This window comes from Schistocerca americana, chromosome 4, assembly GCF_021461395.2.
Source record: "Schistocerca americana isolate TAMUIC-IGC-003095 chromosome 4, iqSchAmer2.1, whole genome shotgun sequence".
Lineage (NCBI taxonomy): Eukaryota > Metazoa > Arthropoda > Insecta > Orthoptera > Acrididae > Schistocerca > Schistocerca americana.
Window position 1 is genome coordinate 599,708,896 of NC_060122.1, and position 22,366 is coordinate 599,731,261.

The 22,366-nt window shown below is 41.4% G+C and overlaps 1 protein-coding gene across 1 annotated transcript in view; it reads right to left on the reverse strand.

The window, feature by feature from the left end:
• LOC124613125 (nuclear envelope integral membrane protein 1a) overlaps positions 1-22,366 on the reverse strand; it is a 115,689-nt gene that overhangs the window by 26,220 nt on the left and 67,103 nt on the right. Inside the window, exon 6 of the mRNA XM_047141741.1 lies at positions 55-179. Coding sequence (XP_046997697.1) covers positions 55-179 — 125 coding nt within the window. The remainder of the gene's footprint in view (positions 1-54; positions 180-22,366) is intronic.

Below are 22,366 nucleotides of genomic sequence, written 5' to 3' on the forward strand. Positions count from 1 at the left end.
ATCAAATATTATTTTCCTATGTCTATCTGGATTATTACAGTCATTTACTCTCACCATGCAGCTTGAAGTTTTGATATCCAAACACTTGGGAAGTTGTAACACATTATAACAGTCAGCATTAAAGCAACAGCAGCTTCCTGATAACAGGTGCTTGAGTAAATCAACCAGAGTCCCATGCCCTGAAATTTAAGAAGACTATAGTTAGTAGGAAGTTTTGAAACCTATAAACTACCAGTTTTCAAGGCCAGGCAAATAATATTCTAAATAAATTAATTAAAAAAAAGGGGAGGCAACTACAGTATAGAAGTGGAAAATTCTGAAAATGTTTTAGACTTCAGTATTTCATTTCACAGTATAATGCAGTACTAAAGTGGGAATGCTTGTTCTTTGTAAAAAAAATAAAAAATCCTTAAAATGCATCCTCCTGTAACATTCCAGAAGTATAAAAGGCTACTCTACCAATAACAAAAATGTGTGTGTGTGTGGCCCCTCCCCCTTACACACACACACACACACACACACACACACACACACACACACATATTCTCTCTCTCTCTCTCTCTCTCTCTCTCTCTCTTAGCATCCCTTGTTCTTTAGCTTAACCAACTGTACTTTGTCATGCAGATGTGAGATTAGTTCTTTTTAGTGAAAATTTTTGCAAGCAGTAGACGACAAATGAAAAGTCAAATTACAGTTATCACTGAAGCAGACAACATGAGAAAAGAAGCTTTAAATGTTAGATAAATCTGCATTAGTCAAGATCCTGAACTAGGGATGATTGCTTTACAGTAAATGAGAACGTACATCCCAATCAACTTTTCCTGCGTTGTTGTATACTGTACAAGCTGACCGATGAAAAAGGATTCGTCTGAAAGGTAGCTCAGTTTTCAGCCTTAAATGCCTTTAAACAAACCACTGCCTTACTTGAGCAGTGAGCTGCTATATATACTTCTTATATTATTCACATTACATCAGGACTTTCCATTACCATATTTATTATTAATAAGAATATCACCATGTTGGACATTGCAAAGGGCATACTAGCAAATACAGGCGACAGATTTGGAGGCACTGGAAGGTAGGTAGGTAGGTGCGTGTGTGTGTGTGTGTGTGTGTGTGTGTGTGTGTGTGTGTGTGTGTGTGTGTGTGTTAAGGCTGAGCACAAAAACTAACATGTGCATGAACTTTACATGGAAGGAAGGGATTAATATTTAAACAAAAAAATATTTGGCAGGAACTTATCTTATGATCAACAGGTAAATGCGAAAGTGCTGACGGGGCATGCAAAAGTTTATGATAACTGAAGTAGTTTATTTCCCAGAAATTCATTTTTCTACATTTACGTAATAATATCAAATACGATTACGAAATGTTGCTCTGTGATCTCAAAAAAGTTATGTATGGCAAACATCATCCATCATAGATTAAACACTATCTACAGTTTGTGTATTTATTATAGTGTCGCATGAGGCTGTAACATTACAGAGAACAATATTGAATGGTAAACAGTTAATGGAGTTGGTTTTCTTGTATGGTAGTCTGCAAAGACTGTAGATTAAACAGTGAAACTGTGAGCTAACAACTTTCTCTCAGCCTTTGAGGAAATGCTTAAAAGCACTTTTATAGTGATATTCCAGTGAAGTAGGCACATGTAACAAAGTCTTTATAATCACTAAAAACATCTAATGTGGAAATGATGCCTGGTGTTTCTTGTACCATTAGGTTCTGAAATAAACCAAAGGACATTTTTACTCAATCTAATAAAATGACGAAAAAGACAGAGTCACAAACCTGACACCCACATCCAACAGAATGTCTTTACCGTACTGTGTAGATACGATAACTTGACAGAGAAAGGTGGTTGAGCACTTTTCTTGATAACATGCAGAGAGATCTCCAGTAATAATATTGGGAGCAGATCATACATTTAGTGAAATCTAAGGAAATTCTGCAGGGGATGGCAACTGGTTAAAGAAAGTCCATTGTATTTTATAACATCACGAAAAGGATGGTTGTTACTCACCACATAGCGGAGATGATGAGCCGCAGATAGGCACAACAAAAAGACTGTCACAAAATAAGCTTTCGGTCAACAAGGCCTTTGTCAAAAATAGAAATGTAATTTGCACACACATGACGACAGTCTCTGGCAGCTAAAGCCAGACTACGAGCAGTGGCAGCAGCACACGATGGGAGAGGCAATTGGGTGGCAGTAAGGAAAAGGCTGGGGTGGGGAGGGGGAGCGATAGCAGGGCGGGGGGGGGGGGGGGGGACAATGAAGTGCTACTGGGGAGCGTGCAGGGACAAGACAGAGGGAGGGTAGGGCAGCTAGGTGCAGTTGGGAAGTTAACATGGAGGACGAGGGAGACGGGGAGCAGCTAGCGGAAAAAGAGATAAGTAAAAAGACGGGTGCGTTAGTGGAATAGAGGGCTGTATAGCGCTGGAATGGGAACAGGGAAGGGGCTAGATGGGCGAGGACAATGACTAACAAAGGTAGGGGCCAAGAGGGTTACGGGAACATAGGATATATTCCAGAGACAGTTGCAGCCTGTGCAATTCAGAAAAGCTGGTGTTGGTGGGAAGGATCTGACACCACCCCTTACCACATGGCTCTTATCCCTGTAATAGACCTGGATGCAAAACTTGTCCCATACATTCTCTCACCATCATCTATTCCAGTCTTGTCACAAACATCACCTATCTCATCAAAGGCAGGGCTACCTGTGAAACCAGTCATGTACTCTACAAGCTAAACTGCAACCACTTTGCTGCATTCTACGTGGGCATGGCAACCAACAAGCTTTCTAGCCACATGAATGGCCACTGACAAACTGTGACTAAGAAACAACTGGAGCACCCTGTTGCTGAGCACACCACCCGACCCGACATTCTTCATTTCAATGAATGTTTCAGAGACTGTATCATATGGATTTTTACCACCAACACCAGCTTTTCTGAATTGCACAGATGGGAACTCTTCCTGCAAGATATCATGTGTTCCTGTAACCTTCCTGGCCTCAAACTTCATTAGTCATTGTCCTTACCCATCTAGCCCCTTTCCTGTTTCCATTCCAGCACTACACAGCCCTCTGTTCTACCAATGCACCCAGTCTTTTTACTTCTTTCCTTTTCCGCCCCCCCCCCCTCCCCCGCCTCTAACTATCCACCAGCTGACTGCTGACTGCACCTAGCTCATTCCACCTTGTCCCTGCATGCTCCCCAGCAGCACTTTTCACCATCCCCCACCCACCCCACCCAGTTGCCTCTCTCATCATGCACTACTGCTGCTCATAGTCTGGCTTCAGCTGCCAGAGACTGCTGGGCTCTGTGTGTGTGTGTGTGTGTGTGTGTGTGTGTGTGTGTGTGTGTGTGTGTGCGTGCACCTGGCATCTATCTTTTACAATGGCCTTGTTGGCTGGAGAAGAAACCCATATGTCAAAAATGTGTGTCCTCTCAGCCCCTTTCACCCAAGTTGTTGAAATGAGGTATGACAGCCTAGTAACTTACTCTATCAGCTGCAGATAATTGTTACTCAATCTCGGTTACTTTTGTTTCCACCTGAACTTAATTCTAAATCTCAACAGTGGAGTGATAGTATGCAGAGCAATACTATCTTGAGCCCTTAATTGAACATCTAATTTATTTACTTGTAGTCTCGTGTTTAAATCTCCTGAACACTGTAATTAGAAGAAAAAAAAGGTGTCTCTGACTGTCTGGAAACTTGTTTCATGGGAGGTACATCTGCTGGAAGGTGGACAGAAAAGATCTTTCACAACTTAGGTTTCAATGACTGAAAGCAAACATAAGAATACACCAGGCAAGTGGGAATATTCTGTCTGTACTAGCATTTGTGGTAAGGTAACAGTGAACCATCGATACCAGTTCAAACTCAATGTGTGGGTGGTGATTATTGGCGACCACCTCATGGGACCTTTCATTCTTCCACAATGCCCCACACCTTAGTCATATCTGCACCTCCTGCAGGTGACACTGCCTACCCTGGTGCAAGATGTTCCTTCAGTGGTAAGAAGGGTAATGTGGCTACCACAAGACGACGCTCCAGCTAGCTTCCAGTATGGAGGCATCTTAAGAACATCTACCACAAGTGCACATTGAGGCTGAACCAGTACTGATGGTTTGCTGCTATCACACCAATGAACCACTGAAACACTAGTACAGAAGACAGAACATTTTTACATGTCTGGTGTGTTCTCATGTGTGCTTTTGATAATTGAAACCTACAGTGTCATTGATCTTTTTTCTCCATCTTCGAGTGGACATAACTCTGTAGGAACATTTCTGGCACATGTCCATAAACCTTTATTGCTCATTATCCACTCAGGGATTGTTTCCTGCAGCTTGTGTCCAATCACGTAATTAAATCAACGTGAGAAAACTGCCACATTACTAAAACGCTCATTTAAAAGATCATAAAATATTTTAAGTAAATGTATTCAAGAATACCTCGGAAAATGGGAAGTATTTTTGAGGCTGTCCAGTCACTAGGTTCACACAGGGTTGCCATACATTTCCCCATGTGAAATTCTGATATTTCCCTGATTTCCAGACAAGTTTTAGAATTTTTCCCAGACAAAATTTGAGATCTAAAGGTAAGTAAAGACACAAGTTGACAAAAAGATGTAAGGATTTCTGGATGTCTCCCCAGAGTGAGCAAAAATATTAAGTACTTAACATCACCTTTTGTAATGAACTGTTTTTAGATGGAGAAAGCAAGCCAAATGGTATGTGTGTCATTAAAGCAACTGTTGTTATTTTATTTTAATAAAACAAAACACTTTTGGTGACAAAAATATGCATTTCCTTGGAGCCACAAGACAGATTTGAAATGCCTTCACTGATTTCCCAAACGGTCTCAGAAGAAAGTAGGTCTCTTGAAAGAAGTGTGTAAGGCAGGGAAGAGTTGTGTAAACCAACACTGTAGCTGACCACTAAAAATGAGTGAGCAGGGAAGTGGTGCATGTACTCAGCAGCACCCAGCCAGTGACAATGCACATCATCTCGGTAAACAAACCATTTCATCTACTGAGACAAAAACTAGATTTTTCCAGTGTTTTTCAAATTTACCTGACACTTCCCTGATTTCACCAACACATTTGAAATTCCCTGATTTCCAGAACTTGTGGCAACCCTGTAACACCATACTAAAATTACTTTAGAACAGGTTTATTAATGGAAATCTGTTCCAAGGCAGAACAAGCAATTGTGTGGAACATCAGCAAGTCTGGATAAGGTGAGAACCTGTATAACTGGGCACCAGGAGAAAATGCTATCAAATAGCAAGTAGAAGCACATAGGCTGGAGATGGAGCTGTTCGTCAAGATGTCTAATTGCCTCTCCTTATGGTATATATGCTGGTCTGATATGAAGGTATTCTGATCACAATACCATGCACCCATAATATGTCTGGGATCACACAAATGCTTAATGGTAGTTGAGCTATCAGTCCTAAACAAACGTGTTTCACAGAGGTTGATGCTCTGGAGGATCTAGTCTTCAGATGTCTTCAGTATGGCAGTGACAACAGCACAGAAACAAACATTGATTGGTGTTTAAATCTTAAAATAGTATCACTAATGTGCAGTAAATAACTGAAAACAATAAGTAGATTGGTTAGAAATCAACAAAAATTTCTCTGTAGTTTCTACTTAAGAGGACGTCGTTATCAGGAGAAAGAAAACTGGTGTTCTACGGATCGGAGCGTTGAATGTCAGATCCCTTAATCGGGCAGGTAGGTTAGAAAATTTAAAAAGGGAAATGGATAGGTTTAAGTTAGATATAGTGGGAATTAGTGAAGTTTGGTGGCAGGAGAAACAAGACTTTTGGTCAGGTGAATACAGGGTTATAAATACAAAAGCAAAGAGGGGTAATACAGGAGTAGGTTTAATAATGAATAAAAAAATAGGAATGCGGGTAAGCTACTACAAACAGCATAGTGAATGCATTATTGTGGCCAAGATAGACACGAAGCCCACGCCTATTACAGTAGTACAAGTTTATATGCCATCTAGCTCTGCAGATGAAGAAATTGATGAAATGTATGATGAGATAAAAGAAATTATTCAGGTAGTGAAGGGAGACGAAAATTTAATAGTCACGGGTGACTGGAATTCGACAGTAGGAAAAGGAAGAGAAGGAAACGTAGTAGGTGAATATGGATTGGGGCTAAGAAATGCAAGAGGAAGCCGCCTGGTAGAATTTTGCACAGAGCATAACTTAATGATGGCTAACACTTGGTTCAAGAATCATAAAAGAAGGTTGTATACATGGAAGAACCCTGGAGATACTAGAAGGCTTCAGATAGATTATATAATGGTAAGACCGAGATTTAGGAACCAGGTTTTAAATTGTAAGACATTTACAGGGGCAGATGTGGACTCTGACCACAATCTATTGGTTATGAACTGTAGATTAAAACTGAAGAAACTGCAAAAAAGTGGGAATTTAAAGAGATGGGACCTGAATAAACTGAAAGAACCAGAGGTTGTACAGAGTTTCAGGCAGAGCATTGGCAGGAATGGGGGAAAGAAACAGTAGAAAAAGAATGGGTAGCTTTGAGGAATGAAATAGTGAAGGCAGCAGAGGATCAATTACGTAAAAAGACGAGGGCTAGTAGAAATCCTTGGGTAACAGAAGAGACACTGAATTTAATTGATGACAGGAGACAATACAAAAATGCAGTAAGTGAAGCAGGTAAAAAGGAATACAAACGTCTCAAAAATGAGATCGACAGGAAGTGCAAAATGACTAAGCAGGGATGGCTAGAGGACAAATGTAAAGATGTAGAGGCTTATCTCACTAGGGGTAAGATAGATACTGCCTACAGGAAAATTAAAGAGACCTTTGGAGAAAAGACAACCACTTGCGTGAATATTAAGAGCTCCGATGGAAACCCAGTTCTAAGCAAAGAAGGGAAAGCAGAAAGGTGGAAGGAGTATATAGAGGATCTATACAGGGACGATGTTCTTGAGGACAATATTATGGAAATGGATGAGGATGTAGATGAAGATGAAATGGGAGATACGATACTGCGTGAAGAGTTTCGAAACAAGGCCCCAGGAGTAGACAACATTCCATTAGAACTGCTGACAGCCTTGGGACAGCCAGTCCTGACAAAACTCTACCATATGGTGAGCAAGATGTATGGGACAGGCGAAATTCCCTCAGACTTCAAGAAGAATATAATAATTACAATCCCAAAGAAAGCAGGTGTTGACAGATGTGAAAATTACCAAACTATTAGTTTAATAAGTCACAGCTGCAAAATACTAATGTGAATTCTTTACAGACGAATGGAAAAACTGGTAGAAGCCGACCTCGGGGAAGATCAGTTTGGATTCCATAGAAATGTTGGAACACGTGAGGCAATACTGACCCTACGACTTATCTTAGAAGAAAGATTCAGGAAAGGCAAACCTACATTTCTAGTATTTGTAGACTTAGAGAAAGCTTTTGACAATGTTGACTGGAATACTCTTTCAAATTCTGAAGGTGGCAGGAGTAAAATACAGGGTGCGAAAGGCTATTTACAATTTGTACAGAAACCAGATGGCAGTTATAAGAGTCGAGGGGCATGAAATGGAAGCAGTGGTTGGGAAGGGAGTGAGACATGGTTGTAGCCCCTCCCCGATGTTATTCAATCTGTATATTGAGCAAGCAGTAAAGGAAACAAAAGAAAAGTTCGGAGTAGGTATTAAAATCCATGGAGAAGAAATAAAAACTTTGAGGTTCACCAATGACATTGTAATTCTGTCAGAGACAGCAAAGGATTTGGAAGAGCAGTTGAACGGAATGGACAGTGTCTTGAAAGGAGGATATAAGATGAACATCAACAAAAGCAAAACGAGGATAATGGAATGTAGTCGAATTAAGTCGGGTGATGCTGAGGGAATTAGATTAGGAAATGAGACACTGAAAGTAGTAGAGTTTTGCTATTTGGGGAGCAAAATAACTGATGATGGTCGAAGTAGAGAGGATATAAAATGTAGACTGGCAATGGCAAGGAAAGCGTTTCTGAAGAAGAGGAATTTGTTAACATCAAGTATAGAGTCAGGAAGTCGTTTCTGAAAGTATTTGTATGGAGTGTAGCCATGTATGGAAGTGAAACATGGACGATAAATAGTTTAGACAGGAAGAAAATAGAAGCTTTCGAAATGTGGTGCTACAGAAGAATGCTGAAGATTAGATGGGTAGATCACATAACTAATGAGGAAGTATTGAATAGAATTGGGGAGAAGAGGAGTTTGTGGCACAACTTGACCAGAAGAAGGGATCGGTTGGTAGGACATGTTCTGAGGCATCAAGGAATCACCAATTTAGTACTGGAGGGCAGTGTGGAGGGTAAAAATCGTAGAGGGAGACCAATAGATGAATACACTAAGCAGAGTCAGAAGGATGTAGGCTGCAGTAGGTACTGGGAGATGAAGAAGCTTGCACAGGATAGAGTAGCATGGAGAGCTGCATCAAACTAGTTTCAGGACTGAGGGCAACAACAACAACAATGGTTTAAAAAAAAATTATTATAAGCCTACTCCCTACTTATAAAAATAAGTCCCAAATGTAGGGGTGCTGTGAAGAGTTGAAAGAACGGAAAAATATTTAAAACCATTAATTGTGCTTACTGCAGGCAGTTTTTTAAATTGTGAATGCTATACTAAAGAATACAATGGGAAGTAAGGTCATGTTTAAAATGCTATTTTGAGGGACACCATTATTCTACTCCAGTTTGTGTTATGCGCAGATAACCCACATAACCCATCATTGAAGTTGCCTGACTATCTGGATCCAAGTATTATTCTACAATGTGAAACAAAAATGGGTATAGACACATCAGCTACTGCTTCTGTAGAAAAGCCACTTTTATAGCTGCCTCTAACAATGTCACACTGTTAACAGTGCAGAGTGGCCAATACACTTTTGGGATAACATCAAGTAATGTATCAGCATGCTCTCTAAAGTCTCTTTTGTACAGTTAACTACAGTGATGTCTAGTGAGTATTTATTACAGAAAACATTTGCCATAAAATGACAATCTGGAGTGTGATCATGATGTATATAATTTTTACTCTATTGTCTTTATCACAAAATTTTTTGAATAAAATTACTGCTTTCAGCTATGCAAAAGCTATGCTCAGAATCTTCAAGAAAGTACATTACTAGCTACTACCTTAAGAGATTAAACACAAAAGACGGTAGATGATAAAACTTAGAAGATGACAATAGACAGTAAGGTGTAACAGTAACACGAGTCAAAACTGCCATGTGTGCTTCAACTAGGTATATAGGATGCAAAGCAATCCTAGAGATCGTTGATGCATGCATAATGTACAAATATTTACATGAAGTAATTAAGAAGTTCATTTTAAAGTACAGATTTGTAAAATATTTTCATTTGTTTATGAGAAAGCCTCCCCACAAACCATGGACCTTGCTGTCCATGGGTTGGATTGTGTGCTTCAGCAATATATATAGCTGTACTGTAGGTACAACCACAGTTAAGGGGCATCCGTTGTCATGCTAGATAAACATATGGTTTCTGAATAAATGCAGGAGCCTTTTAAGTACTTGCTGGAGCAAAAGTCTGGACGATTGACTAATCTGGCCTTGTAAAAGGCCTTGCTGTGCTAATATTGTGAACAGCTGAAAGCAAGGGACGTAGAGTTGGCCATATTGACAAACATCCCAAACAGTCTTGCCTGTCGGATTTTCGTAGTACATTGAAATTCCGCTACATTGAAGATGAACAATACGGAATTTGTATTTACTTCGTTGGATAATGTATGAAAATGGTCGAAACTCGGGCAGAGAAAAAAGCTCATCTTCCACCTTTTTTTTTTAAAAATTTATTTAATGACGCAGAGGTTTTGGCACCAGTATTTATCTTTGTGCCTACAAAGCATGCCTGTGTAGCACTACATGTATTTGACGGCAGAAGTTAGTTGTGGCGGCACCTACCAACATTTTTCACAACTTCCGCTTGCTTTGCACTCGATTCTAAGCCGCAGGCGGTTTTTTGGATTACAAAAACAGGAAAAAAAGTGCGGCTTACATTCGAGTAAATATGGTACACTAAGGCCCCCAGTTGGATCTCCAGGTGGGGCTATTTGGGAGGATGTAGTCATCTGGAGAAACTAAACTGGCACTCTATAGATCGCAGTGTGGAATGTTAGATCCCTTAATTGGACAGGTAGGTTAGAAAATTTAAAAAGGGAAATGGTTAGAGTTGTTGAAGTTCGGTGGCAGGAGGAACAGGACTTCTGGTCAGATGAATACAGAGCTATAAATATAAAATCAAATAGGGGTAATGTAGGAGTACGTTTAATAATGAATAAGAAAATAGAAATGTAGGTAAGCTACTATAAACAGCATAGTGCAAACATTACCATAGCCAAGATAACATGAAGCTCACACCTACCACAGTAGTACAAGTTTACATGCCAGCTAGATGAAGAGATTGAAGAAACGTATGATGAAATACATTATTCAGATAGTTAAAGGAGATGAAACTTCAATTGTGATGGGGACTGGAATTCAACAGCATGAAAAGGAAGAGGGAAAAATAGTAGGTGAGTATGGACCGGGGAAGAGAAATTAAAGAGGGAGACATCTGGCAGAATTTTGCACAGAGCATAATTTAATCATGATTTATGAATGATAAAAGAAGTTTGCATACATGAAAGAGACCTGAAGACTCGAAGGTTTCAGAATTATTAAACAATGGTTAGACAGATATTTAGGAATCAGATTTTAAATTATAAGGCATTTACAGGGGTAAATGTGGACTCTGACCACAATTTATTGGTTATGAACTGTAGATTATAACTGAAATAACTGGAAAAATATATGAAATTAAGGAAATGGGACCTAGATAAGTTGAAAGAACCAGAGGTGGTTGAGGGTTTCAGAAGCAGCATTATGCAACAGCTGACTAGAACAGCAGAAAGCATACAGTAAAAGATGAATGGGTAGCTTTAAGAGATGAAATAGTGAAGACAGCAGACGAGGCTTGCATGAGCATGTGTGTGTGTGTGTGTGTGTGTGTGTACTGCTGACAAAGGCCTTAATGGCCGAAAGCAGTGATTGTGTGAATCTTTTTATCGTGCCTATCACGGCTCAGCATCTCCGCTATATGGTGAATAGCAACTTTCCTTCTCTCGTATTGTTACATTCCATCTGAACAAGCAGTAAAGGAAACAAAAGAAAAATTTTGAGGTTTGCTGATGACACTGTCTTTCTGTCAGAGACAGCAAAGGACTTGGAACAGCAGTTGAATGGAAGGGACCGGGTCTTGAGAGGAGGATATAAGATGAACATCAACAAAAGCAGAACAAGGATAATGGAATGTAGTCGAATTACATCAGGTGATTCTGAGGGAATCAGATTAGGAAACAAGACACTTAAAGTAGTAGGTGAGTTTTGGTATTTTGGCAACAAAATAACTGACGATGGGCAAAGCAGAGAGGATATAAAATGCAGACTGGCAATGGTAAGAAAAGTATTTCTGGAGAAGAGGAATTTGTTAACATGGAATATAGATTTAAGTTTTAATAAGTCTTTCCTGAAGGTATTTATCTGGAGTGTAGCCATGTATGAAAGTGAAACATGGACAGTAAACAGTTTGGATGAAAAGAGAATAGAAGCTTTCGAAATTTGGTGCTGCAGAAGAATGTGAAGATTACATGGGTCATTCATGTAACAAATGAGGAAGTACTGAATAAAATTGGGGAGACAAGAAATTTGAGGCACAACTTGACCAAAAGAGGGGATCAGTTGATGGGACACATTCTGAGACATCAAGGGACACTCATTTAGTACTGGAGGGAAGCCTAGGGGGTGAAAGTCATAGAGGGAGACCGGGAGATGAAGACAGTAAGCATGTTCAGGAAACTGTAGGTTGCAGTAGTTATTCGGAAATGAAGAGGCTCCACAGGACAGAATAGCATGGACAGCTGCATCAAACCAGTCTTTGGACTGAAGACCACAGCAACAACAAATTTAATTGTGGAAGGGTCAACCCAAAGAGTGTGGAGAGTTAGTTCAGGCCAGTGTTGGATCTGTAAAGCTTTTCATGCCATGCCTTGGACACATTCATTCAGAGCACCAATAAACAAGAACCTGACTGTAGCAACAGTCTAGCTGATCAACTATCGACCTTTCTATTATATCTTTGCATCAGTGTGCTATGAACTCTTGTTTTCCAGAATGACCTGAGTGGCTTCAACTGGATCAAACTTGTGGACTCACTCTCTTGCCAAACTGAGGCCATTATCAAGGGCTAGAAGCAGGGTTACATCATATTAGTGAGATATCTGAAGAAGGGACTAGTTGGTAGGGCATGTTCTGAGGCATCAAGGGATCACAAATCTAGGATTGGAGGGCAGTGTGGAGGGTAAAAATCGTAGAGGGAGACCAAGAGATCAATACACTAAGCAAATTCAGAAGGATGTAGGTTGCAGTATGTACTGGGAGATGAAGAAGCTTGCACAGGATAGAGTAGCATGGAGAGCTGCATCAAACCAGTCTCAGGACTGAAGACCACAACAACAACAACAGGTGGCGAGAACCAAGGACATGTTGTAATGCTAGTTCCCACCTGCAGAGTTCTGAGAAACTGGTGTCTGGGGGAAGAATCCAGATGGCGTGTGTGGCGAAACAGGTGCTGAGGTCACGAATGTCATACTGTAGAGCATGCTCTGCAACAGGATATTGTGAGTTGCCAGTATATACCCTCTGCCTATAATCATTCATCCTAACTGATAAGCTGGTGGTAATCATGCCAATTTACATAATACAGGGTGTATAAGTGGACAAGGAAAAAAAATTCCCGGATTTTTCCCGGATCTCCCGGTTAAAAATACATTTTTCTCCCGGGTGGGAAACACTTTCTCCTGGGTGAAAATACACTTTTACCGTGATATGTGAAACTATACGTTCCCTCGGAACTGAAAAATTTATCAGTCATTTGAATGGTTATGGTTCTATACAGCGGCTTAGAATTTCCCGGCACTTTAAAAAACGAAACTCAGCATGAAAAACCACGTTTTGGAAAGTTCTCTGATGTGCAGCAACATGTATGCTGCATATTTCTGTATTACGAAAGTATAAATTCGAATTGCACCAAAAACCGCATGTTACTTTCCGAAGCATTGAAATCGAGACTGCAATACGCTTTTGTGTGCCAGACGTAGCTCATATCACGAGATCTCGTCAGCTGATGACAGCGGATATTCATAGCATAGGACACGTGATGTAGTCAGCCAATAGCAACGTCACTTACGTAGCGCAAACATACAAACAGGAAAAGTTAATGGTTTAAATTAATATACGTAGTGTTGATACAGGAAAAGCAAACTTTTCATATATAATATTTGTCGCAAAGATTAATAAGTTACAAGTGAAACTAAGCTTTCACATATAATGTTGATCTTTTTGCGCGTTTTACACTTTAAGACACATCACACAAATGTGCCAGTAAAATGTTTAATACCAAAATAAATCTCTGATGTTCTGGGCTCGAAATTTTTCTAGATGGCTCGTCATCAAAGAGTTGATTTTTAAATAAGAGTCAAATGCTCTGTGATTTCAGAAATTCATCGCACATTCTCGCACATAGTTCATCTTGCGCAAAAGGAAATTTACTTTGAAAATAACGCTTTTCAAACCACGATTCACAATATTTCCCCGAGATCTGTTGCAAATAGATTTGTTCCAGCATTTGCCAGAGTGTGCCACATAAGAGGCGCCCCCGCACTTGCGCAGCTACGATGACCTAGAAAGCCCATATGTTTCTATGTGTAAAACATTAAAAGATCTTACATTATGTCATAAAAGAAACAAGACATCAGAGGATACTCCAAGAGAGTCGGAATTTCTTGAACCATACTGAAATGAATAATTCGCGTTAAAGTTCACATTCATATGTCCAGATTCCCAGCGAAGTAGGCCTCCATCTAATATTAAGCTTTTCAGTGTGATTTTCGGGATGTAAATTTCTTTTAGTACCAGTACTGTATTATCTCATGTTTGCTTCTTTATTATGGCATAATGCCATATGTGCTAGAAGATGAAAACGACCACTTGAAATGCAGTGAATAGTTGAAACTAGCCAATAGTGTGGAATTAAACACTTCATTTGAAACAAACTGGCTGCCTCAGTGGAAAAGATAATTAAAAAGTGAATTTCTTTAGCAAAGCGACAAAAATAACTTCATTGTTCTACAAGGCGATTAATGCTTGACTGTCAGAAAGGTGGAAATAAAATAAGATCTGTAACTAACAACATATTGTAGCCTTCCATAACCATGTGAATGTATTTTAATTCACTTGATGGCTCCCAGCCACAGAATTCACTTTTTTTCATGTGATGTGAGAGCAGTAAACGAAGAGGCTACAGCAAAATCACTAAATGTAAACCCCCCACTATAGCTCTGACTGCTCTGCGCATCAGCCCTGGATCTACAATATTTCGAACCGGGGCAATACTAGATGATGGTGCCCCCCCGGCTTGCTGCGTACACAACCAACAGCAACATTTATGTAGCCAGAAACGGGAGGAGGTACTACTCATACGCGACTTAACTACGCATGCGCATGATTCCGCTCGTAACTGCTTACATGAATTTAATGCAAACAGTTGTGGTGTCACGCTCATCGGAGGTAATTCGTTGTCACGAAGCATTGCATAGTCTTCCAAAACCTTTTGACACATTTTGCCGTTGGCAAATTCTTATATGAGCACTGTTTTTTAATGTTGTTTTTCCTATGCAATTTAAGTTTTATTCTCTCGTTCCTATTTTGTTGCTGCAGTATTATTCTGCAGTAGCGGGATACAGTAATATCCTTTGTTAGAGTATCAATTCTTACGAGTCAACATTACAAAAAATTAACTGAAAAGTAAAACAATGAAAAATTCCTGGAATTCTAAAAAATTCACGGGTTTTTCCCGGTTTTCTCCCAGATGAAAAAATTCCCGGGTATTTCCCGGATCTCCCGGGTCGTATATACCCTGTAATAGCTGGTATATGACGTGTCATTTTGCAGGTGGCTCTTCCTTTCATAGTATATGTTTTGCCTGTTACAGGGCTATTATAGGTGGTGGTAGGATGGTGCATAGGGCAAGTCTTGCAGTGGGGACCATCACAGGGGTAGGAGCTATAGGGTAGGGAGATGAGTGCAGAAGCAGCATAGGGTCTGATAAGAATATTGTGGAGATTGGGAGGACAATGGAAAGCCATTCTAGGTGTGGTGGGCAATATTTCAGACAGAATGGATCCCATTTCAGGGCATGATTTTAGGAAATCATCGCCCTGTTGAAGTAGCTGATTGACACATTCCAGACCAGAATAATACTGAGTCACCACTGGTGTGCTCCGAAGCTGTTTTGAGGAGGGATGAGCAAGCAGTACCAGGATTGGATGTGATGGCCCGAGAAATCTGCTTTTTAACTAAGCTGATGGGGTAATTACGTATGGTGAATGCCGAAGTGAGAATGGTGGTTTATTACTGTAAAGAGTCTGCATCCTAACAAATACATTTGCCTCGGATGCCAAAGCTGTATGGGAGGGAATGTTCGACACGGAAAGGATGGCAACTGTCAAAATGTACATACTGTTGTTTGTTGGTACGTTTAATGTGGACAGAAGTGTGTAGCTGGCCTTCAGCAAGGACGAGATCAACATCAAGGAGAGTGGCATGGGATTCAGAACAGGATCATGTGAAATTTAATTGGGAGAAGATATTCAGGGATTACAGGAATTTTAGCAGGTCAGTCTCACCATGAGTCCATATGGTAAAGATTTCATCAATGTATCTAAACCAAACCAGGGGCTGAAGACTTATGGATCTCAGGAAAGCCCCTTCCAAGCGACCCATGAAACGGTTGGCATAGGAAGGTGCCATCCTGGTTCCCATAGCCATACCACCCCTGATCTGTTTGTATGTCTGCCCCTCAAAGGTGAAGTAGTAGTTGGTAAGTATAATGTTGATTAAGACGAACAGGAAGGATGTCATAGGTTTGGAATCAGGTGGGCACTGACTGAGGAAACGTTCAGCAGCAGACAGACCATGCACGTGGAGGATGTTGGTATAGAGGAAGGTGGCATCAATGATGACAAGCAAAGTGTGTGGTGGGAGTGGTACAGGCACGGATTTCATACGAGCTAGGAAATGGTTGGTATCTTTGATGTAGGAGGGGATTTTTTGTACTATGGGTTGCAGATGTTGATCAACTAAGGCAGATGTATGTTCAGTGGGTACTTTGAAGCCAGCAACTACAGGATGGTCAGGATGAGGAACAGACAGCGATTACATAATAAAGCAGAAGCTGGGACTGCTGAACAGAAAGGGGGAGGGGGGATCCCACCTTCAACCAAGGGACTATCAACAGCGCTAGTACGGAAGGCACCAGTGGCCAAACAGATGCCACGATGGTGCAGTGTGGAAGGAGCAGCTGAATCATAAACTTGACAACCTTAGTCCAAGCGAGACAGCACTAAAGCACGATAAAAGCAGAGAAGGATGGTGCGGTCGCACCCAAAGAGGTGTGGGCAAGGAAGCGAAGGACACCGAGTTTACGGAAACATCCCACCCTCAGGATGTCTGATATGTGGCAGCCAAGTGAGCTTGTTGTCGAAAAGAAGACCCAGGAAAAGAAACTGTGGGACCACAGGTAATCGTTGTGCATCGAGATAGAGCTCCGAATCGGGGTGGATCGTAGTACGGTGACAAAAGTGGACCACTCGTGATTTTAAAGGAGAGAACTGAAATCCGTGTGAGAGGGTCCATGCAGAGGCATGCTGTATAGCTCCCTGGAGCTGCTGCTCTGCAGAGGCCATCAAAGAGGAACTAACCCAAATACAGAAATCATCCACATACAGAGCAGGGGCGACCAAAGGACTGACAGAGGCCACAAGTCTATCGATAGCAATGAGGAAAAGAAGTACACTCAATACAGAACCCTGTGGGATGCCATTCTCCTGAGTCCGTGGAGAGCTAAAAACAGTACCAATCCTAATCCTGAATGACAACTGGAACAGGAACTGGCAGATAAAAAAATCAGCAGTGGGCCCCGAAGACCCCACTGATGAAGTATAAGAAAGATGTGATGGCGCCAAGCCATGTCATAGGCCTTGCAAAGGTCGAAAAATACCGCAACCACATGGCGGCGCTGGGAAAAACCCTGCCGAACTACGGATTCCAAATGAGGTAAATGATCGATAGGAGACCATCCCTTTTGGAAGCCACACCAGTAAGGGGACAATAGATCCTGAGATTTGAGGACCCAATTGAGCCGACGGGCTACCATCCGTTCAAGTAACTTGCAAACATCATTTGTCAGACTAATTGGCCGATGGCTCTTGACAAACAGAGGGCTCTTACCAGGCTTAAGGACAGGAACCACGATGCTATCCCTCCACTGAGAAGGAAAGTCACTCTGTAGCCAAATACGGTTAAACACTCGGAGAAGATGTTGCTGTTGTGGAGCACAGATATGTTGAAACAGTTGGTTATGAATGGATCCTGGGCCAGGGGCCGTATCATGAGAAGAAGAAAGTGCTGAAATAAATTCCCATTCCGTAAAAGGTTCGTTGTAAGATTCTGACTGACAAGGGGTAAAACATAAGGCGGAAGCTTCGGCCCACTGTTTCTGGTGAAGGAAAGCAGCTGGATAGGAGGGGCATGCTGATGCCACTGCAAATCCGGGAGGTGAAGGCCTGGGAGGGTGGACTGCCGATGACAACCTTGGAGAGAGCGAAGTGTAGCCCATACCCGTGACATAGGGACAGCAGAACAGAGGGAAGAAACAAAGCGTTCCCAAAACATCTGTTTGCTTTGTTTGATTAAGTAACGCGCTTTAGCGCTAAGGCATTTAAAGGTAATAAGATTGGCAGTGAATGGGTGCCTCTTAAGGTGTTGCAAAGCTCGACAGCAATCACGGATGGCAATGGCAATGGCCGTACTCCACCACGGGACTTGCTGGCAGTGAAATCGTCCAGATGAACGCGGTACAAGAAGGCTAGCAGCACGAACAATCACATCAGACACGTCACGTAGGACGACATCAATACAACCCGACAAAGAGGGAGAAAACACGACGTATGTAGTGTATAGAGGCCAATCGGCGCATTGGAAAGACCAACGAGGTAACCTGTCCATTGGGTAGCGGGAAGGGAGTGAGAGAATCAACGGGAAATGGTCACTATCACAAAGTTACCAAATAAGCAGCAACCAGTCGCAAAATCATGTTTTCTTTATTTACTTTTGCGAATCGATTTCCACTGATTAACAGCCATCATCGGTGCTACAAATACAAGAATAAAAATAAAAATAACAGTGGCCAAATGAATAAATGTACATAAAGCAATGTAAAACCAATTAAATGTATAAAGATGCATTAAACCATTTAAAATGCATATACAAATTTACCTTTCAACGAATATGTGACCTGAGTAGTAACACTGTCTTAAGCAGAGGTCAAACATAGTGATACATCGAGAATTGACTATGACAACGAGAAACCATAAGGAGGCGCTGCAAAGCAAACCCCGCCCTCTATGCAAAAAGATACAGCTAAAATAAAAATGAGAAGAAGAAATGACATACAAAGTGAGGTAAAATATAATGATAAAATACTGAAATATTCACAAAAATGGATATATTTCAAAGATTTTGTCAACCACACAGTTTTTTTGGATCTATACATAAGAAATAATGATGGAAGGCTTTATTTTGGCATATTTCGAAAAAAGACATATACTGACTGTATCATAAACTATCATTCAGCCCACCCTAATCAACGTAAAATGGCGTTTTTCAGATTTGCATTTAATCATGTTTTCTGTACCCCACTTTCTTAAGAGGATCGTAAAACTGAGTTGGATATTATTTTTTCCCTAGCTAAATCTAACGATTATCCGCTACCCTTTGTTCAAAAAATTTGCCAATAAATATAAAGACATGGGAGCAAATGGAGTAATTGTAGGGAAAAATGAAGCAATGAAATATATTTCTTTACCATACTATGGGGTAGTTAGTCTTAAACGTTGCAGCTGTTCTTAGGAAACTCAAGGTTAAGATTGCTTTTTCAACTAAGAATAATTTGGGACAAGTTTTAGATTATGGCATAGATAAAGTAAAAGTTTTATACTAGTCGGAGGCTTACAAAATACTTGGTCCAAGCTGTAAAGCATGTTACGTAGGTCAGACTGGACGAAAAATTGAAACTAGATTTGCTGAACATGTCGCCATTGACAGAAAGGACGCGGCTGATAGGTCGAATTTTGCAGCCCACATTATAAATAGCGGACATGAACTTCCTCGAATTGAGATGCATGCAATGTTATTACATAGAGCAGAAAAGGGGAAATTATCTTGATTTGCTAGAGGATATGGAGATCTTTTGTCATCATAGATCAGCTAGCGTGTGCCTTCTCAATGAGCAGGTGAATGTGAGGGGACTTCATTTTTGGGAGCTCTTTGCCGAGCAATTGCTTGATGGGAATGGAAATGATTGGACAAGGAAAGACGAGAGGGGGGATGGAGGAGGGAAGAGTGAAAGGGGGGAGGAGGGGGGAGACAAATAGATTGGTGATATGAATTATGTTACTGTGACTAAGTTTGCGTTGACGCCCTTTATTGGGCTTTTGCCGTCTTGTCGGCTGCAACAACAGACATATGGTGTGGATTTATGTCTCATGATATATGAGCACATCGTAAGAGCCCCTACGAGTTCTCAATTCATCCTATCAAGCCTGTGTTAATTTTTCCATGTACAAAGTGTGCCAGCACTTTATTTCTGCATTTGTTCTTGTTTCTTTAATACGTTTGTTTCGTTTGTGTCTGTAATTTTCTTATCTCAACTTAGTTTACTTCACATGTGCATTCAGCAATGTGGCGCCATCTGATGAAACAAGTCCGATCTTCCTGAATATCATTAACTGTACGCTAGATGGATGCCAACACCGTTTTACGTTTAGGCATTATGATTAACTTTTGCTCTTCGATAATACGATAAATAATTTCAGAAATTTTTTAAAAAAGTTTTTAAAATTTTTTCTATGGAATGCTTCTCACCTATGTTTGTACAATCACATTTTAGCTTATATAACTGTACTATGTGGTTGACAAAATCTTTGTCAATATATCCTTTTTTCGTGAATATTTCAGTATTTTATCATTATATTTTACCTCACTTTGTATGTCATTTCTTCTTCTCATTTTTATTTTAGCTGTATCTTTTTGCATAGAGGGCGGGGTTTGCTTTGCAGCGCCCCCTTATGGTTTCTCGTTGTCATAGTCAATTCTCGACGTATCATTTCATGTTTGACCTCTGGTTAAGACAGTATTACTACTCAGGGCACATATTGGTTGAAAGGTAAATTTGTATGTGCATTTTAAATGGTTTAATGCGTATGTATACATTTAATTGGTTTTACATTGCTTTATGTACAATTATTCATTTGGTCACTTATTTTTATTTTTATTCTTATATTTGTAGCACCGATGATTGCTGTTAATCAGTTGAAATTGGTTTGCAAAAGTAAATAATGAAACATGGTTTTGCGACTGGTTGCTGCTTATTTGGTTACTTTATGGTTTACGGTCGCTGCACAACTTGGGAACCACACGGAGCCCACCATTCATAACCATCACAAAGGCCGTCGTGTGGCGACCAGTGTAATAAAGGGAGGAGGGAGGGAGAAGATAGAGAAAGATCAATGGCGGAAAAGGTACTATGATCGGCACTGAAATGAGTAGGGGAGCCATCATTAAGAAGGCACAAGTCGTGGTCTGCAAGAAACTGGTCTATGAGAAGACCTCGTCTGGATGGAAATGCACTGCCCCACCAGGGATGATGAACCTTAAAATCCCCGATGAGGAGGAAGGGAGGAGGAAATTGCTGAAGAAGGGCAGTTAAAGCAGCAGGCTTAAGAGTCCTGTCAGCAGGGAGATAAAGATTGCAGACCGTGACCTCAGAGTCCAGGTGGACCCTAACAGCAACTGCTTCCAATGTAGTTTAAAGAGTAATCTACATGCTAGCAACGTCTGTACGGACCAAGGTACAAACGCCACCAGAGGCCCGGAGGGGGCCGACCCGATTTTGACAGAAAACACGGAACCCACAGATGGTCGGTGAGTGATCATCAGTAAAATGAGATTCCTGTAGAACCACACAAGCTGCAGAGTAAGACGAAATAAGGGATTTCAACTCCGGAAGGTGACAGTAATATCCATTACAATTCCATTGGATAACCACAGAACAATGATTCAAATGGGGGTTGAACAGGCTGCTGGGTCACCACTTGTCACTGACAAGGAGAGGGCGACATCCATGAACAACAGGTCAGAATCAGGTTGCTAAGCCGGGGATGGGACCTCTGGTGACACCAGAGGCTCCTTGTCCCGGGACTTATGTTTCTTCTTCTTTTTCTGTTTGAGATCAAGGAGGGCTGTGTTGCAATTAGGAGCCAGCTGCAGCAACATCGGGAACAGAAAGAGATCGGGCGACCTGGGGGCCCACAGACCATGGTCCTTGCGGGGCAGCAGACCTTTGGCCTAGGAGGATCCGGAAAGGGGTATCCCAGGAGGGCCGCCCTTGACCGGCATACGCTGAAGAAGTGGGGCACTTCTCCGGCTGGGGAGGGGGAGCAGTGCCCGGAGGAGAAGGTGTGGGAGCCGCAGAGGAGGGGGAGGGGGGGGGGGGGAGGGATTTGGGACTGGGGTAAGGAAAGGGGAGGAAGGTGTGAAGATGTAACTAAAGCATGTGTCATGGACACAGGGTGAAGATGTGCATACTTCTTACGAGCCTCAGTGTAGGTTAAACAATCAAGGGACTTCTACTCCTGTATCTTCTTTTCCTTCTTATATACTGGGCAATGTGGTGAACGTGGAGAATGACTGCCATGACAATTAACACACATAGGAGGGGGACACAGGAACTCCCCTCATGGAGTGGACATCCACAGCCACCACAGAGAGGGGCCTGCAAACAGCGGGAAGACGTGTGTCCAAAACGCAAGCACTTAAAACACCTCATAGAAGATGGGATGTACGGTTTCACATCACATCAATAAACCATAATCTTTACTTTCTGAGGGAGGGTATCCCCTTCAAAGGCCAGGATAAAGGCACCAGTGTCAAAGTGATTGTCCTTCGGACCCTTCTGAACACGCCGAATGAAGTGAACACACCGCCGTCCAAGATTGTCCCAAAGTTCCTCACCAGTTTGAAGGATGAGGTCCCTGTGAAAAATCACACCTTGAACCATATTTAGAGACTGGTGAGGGGTAATGGACACAGGAATTGTGCCAAGATGGTTACAGGCATGAAGGGCCACAGACTGGGTAGCTGA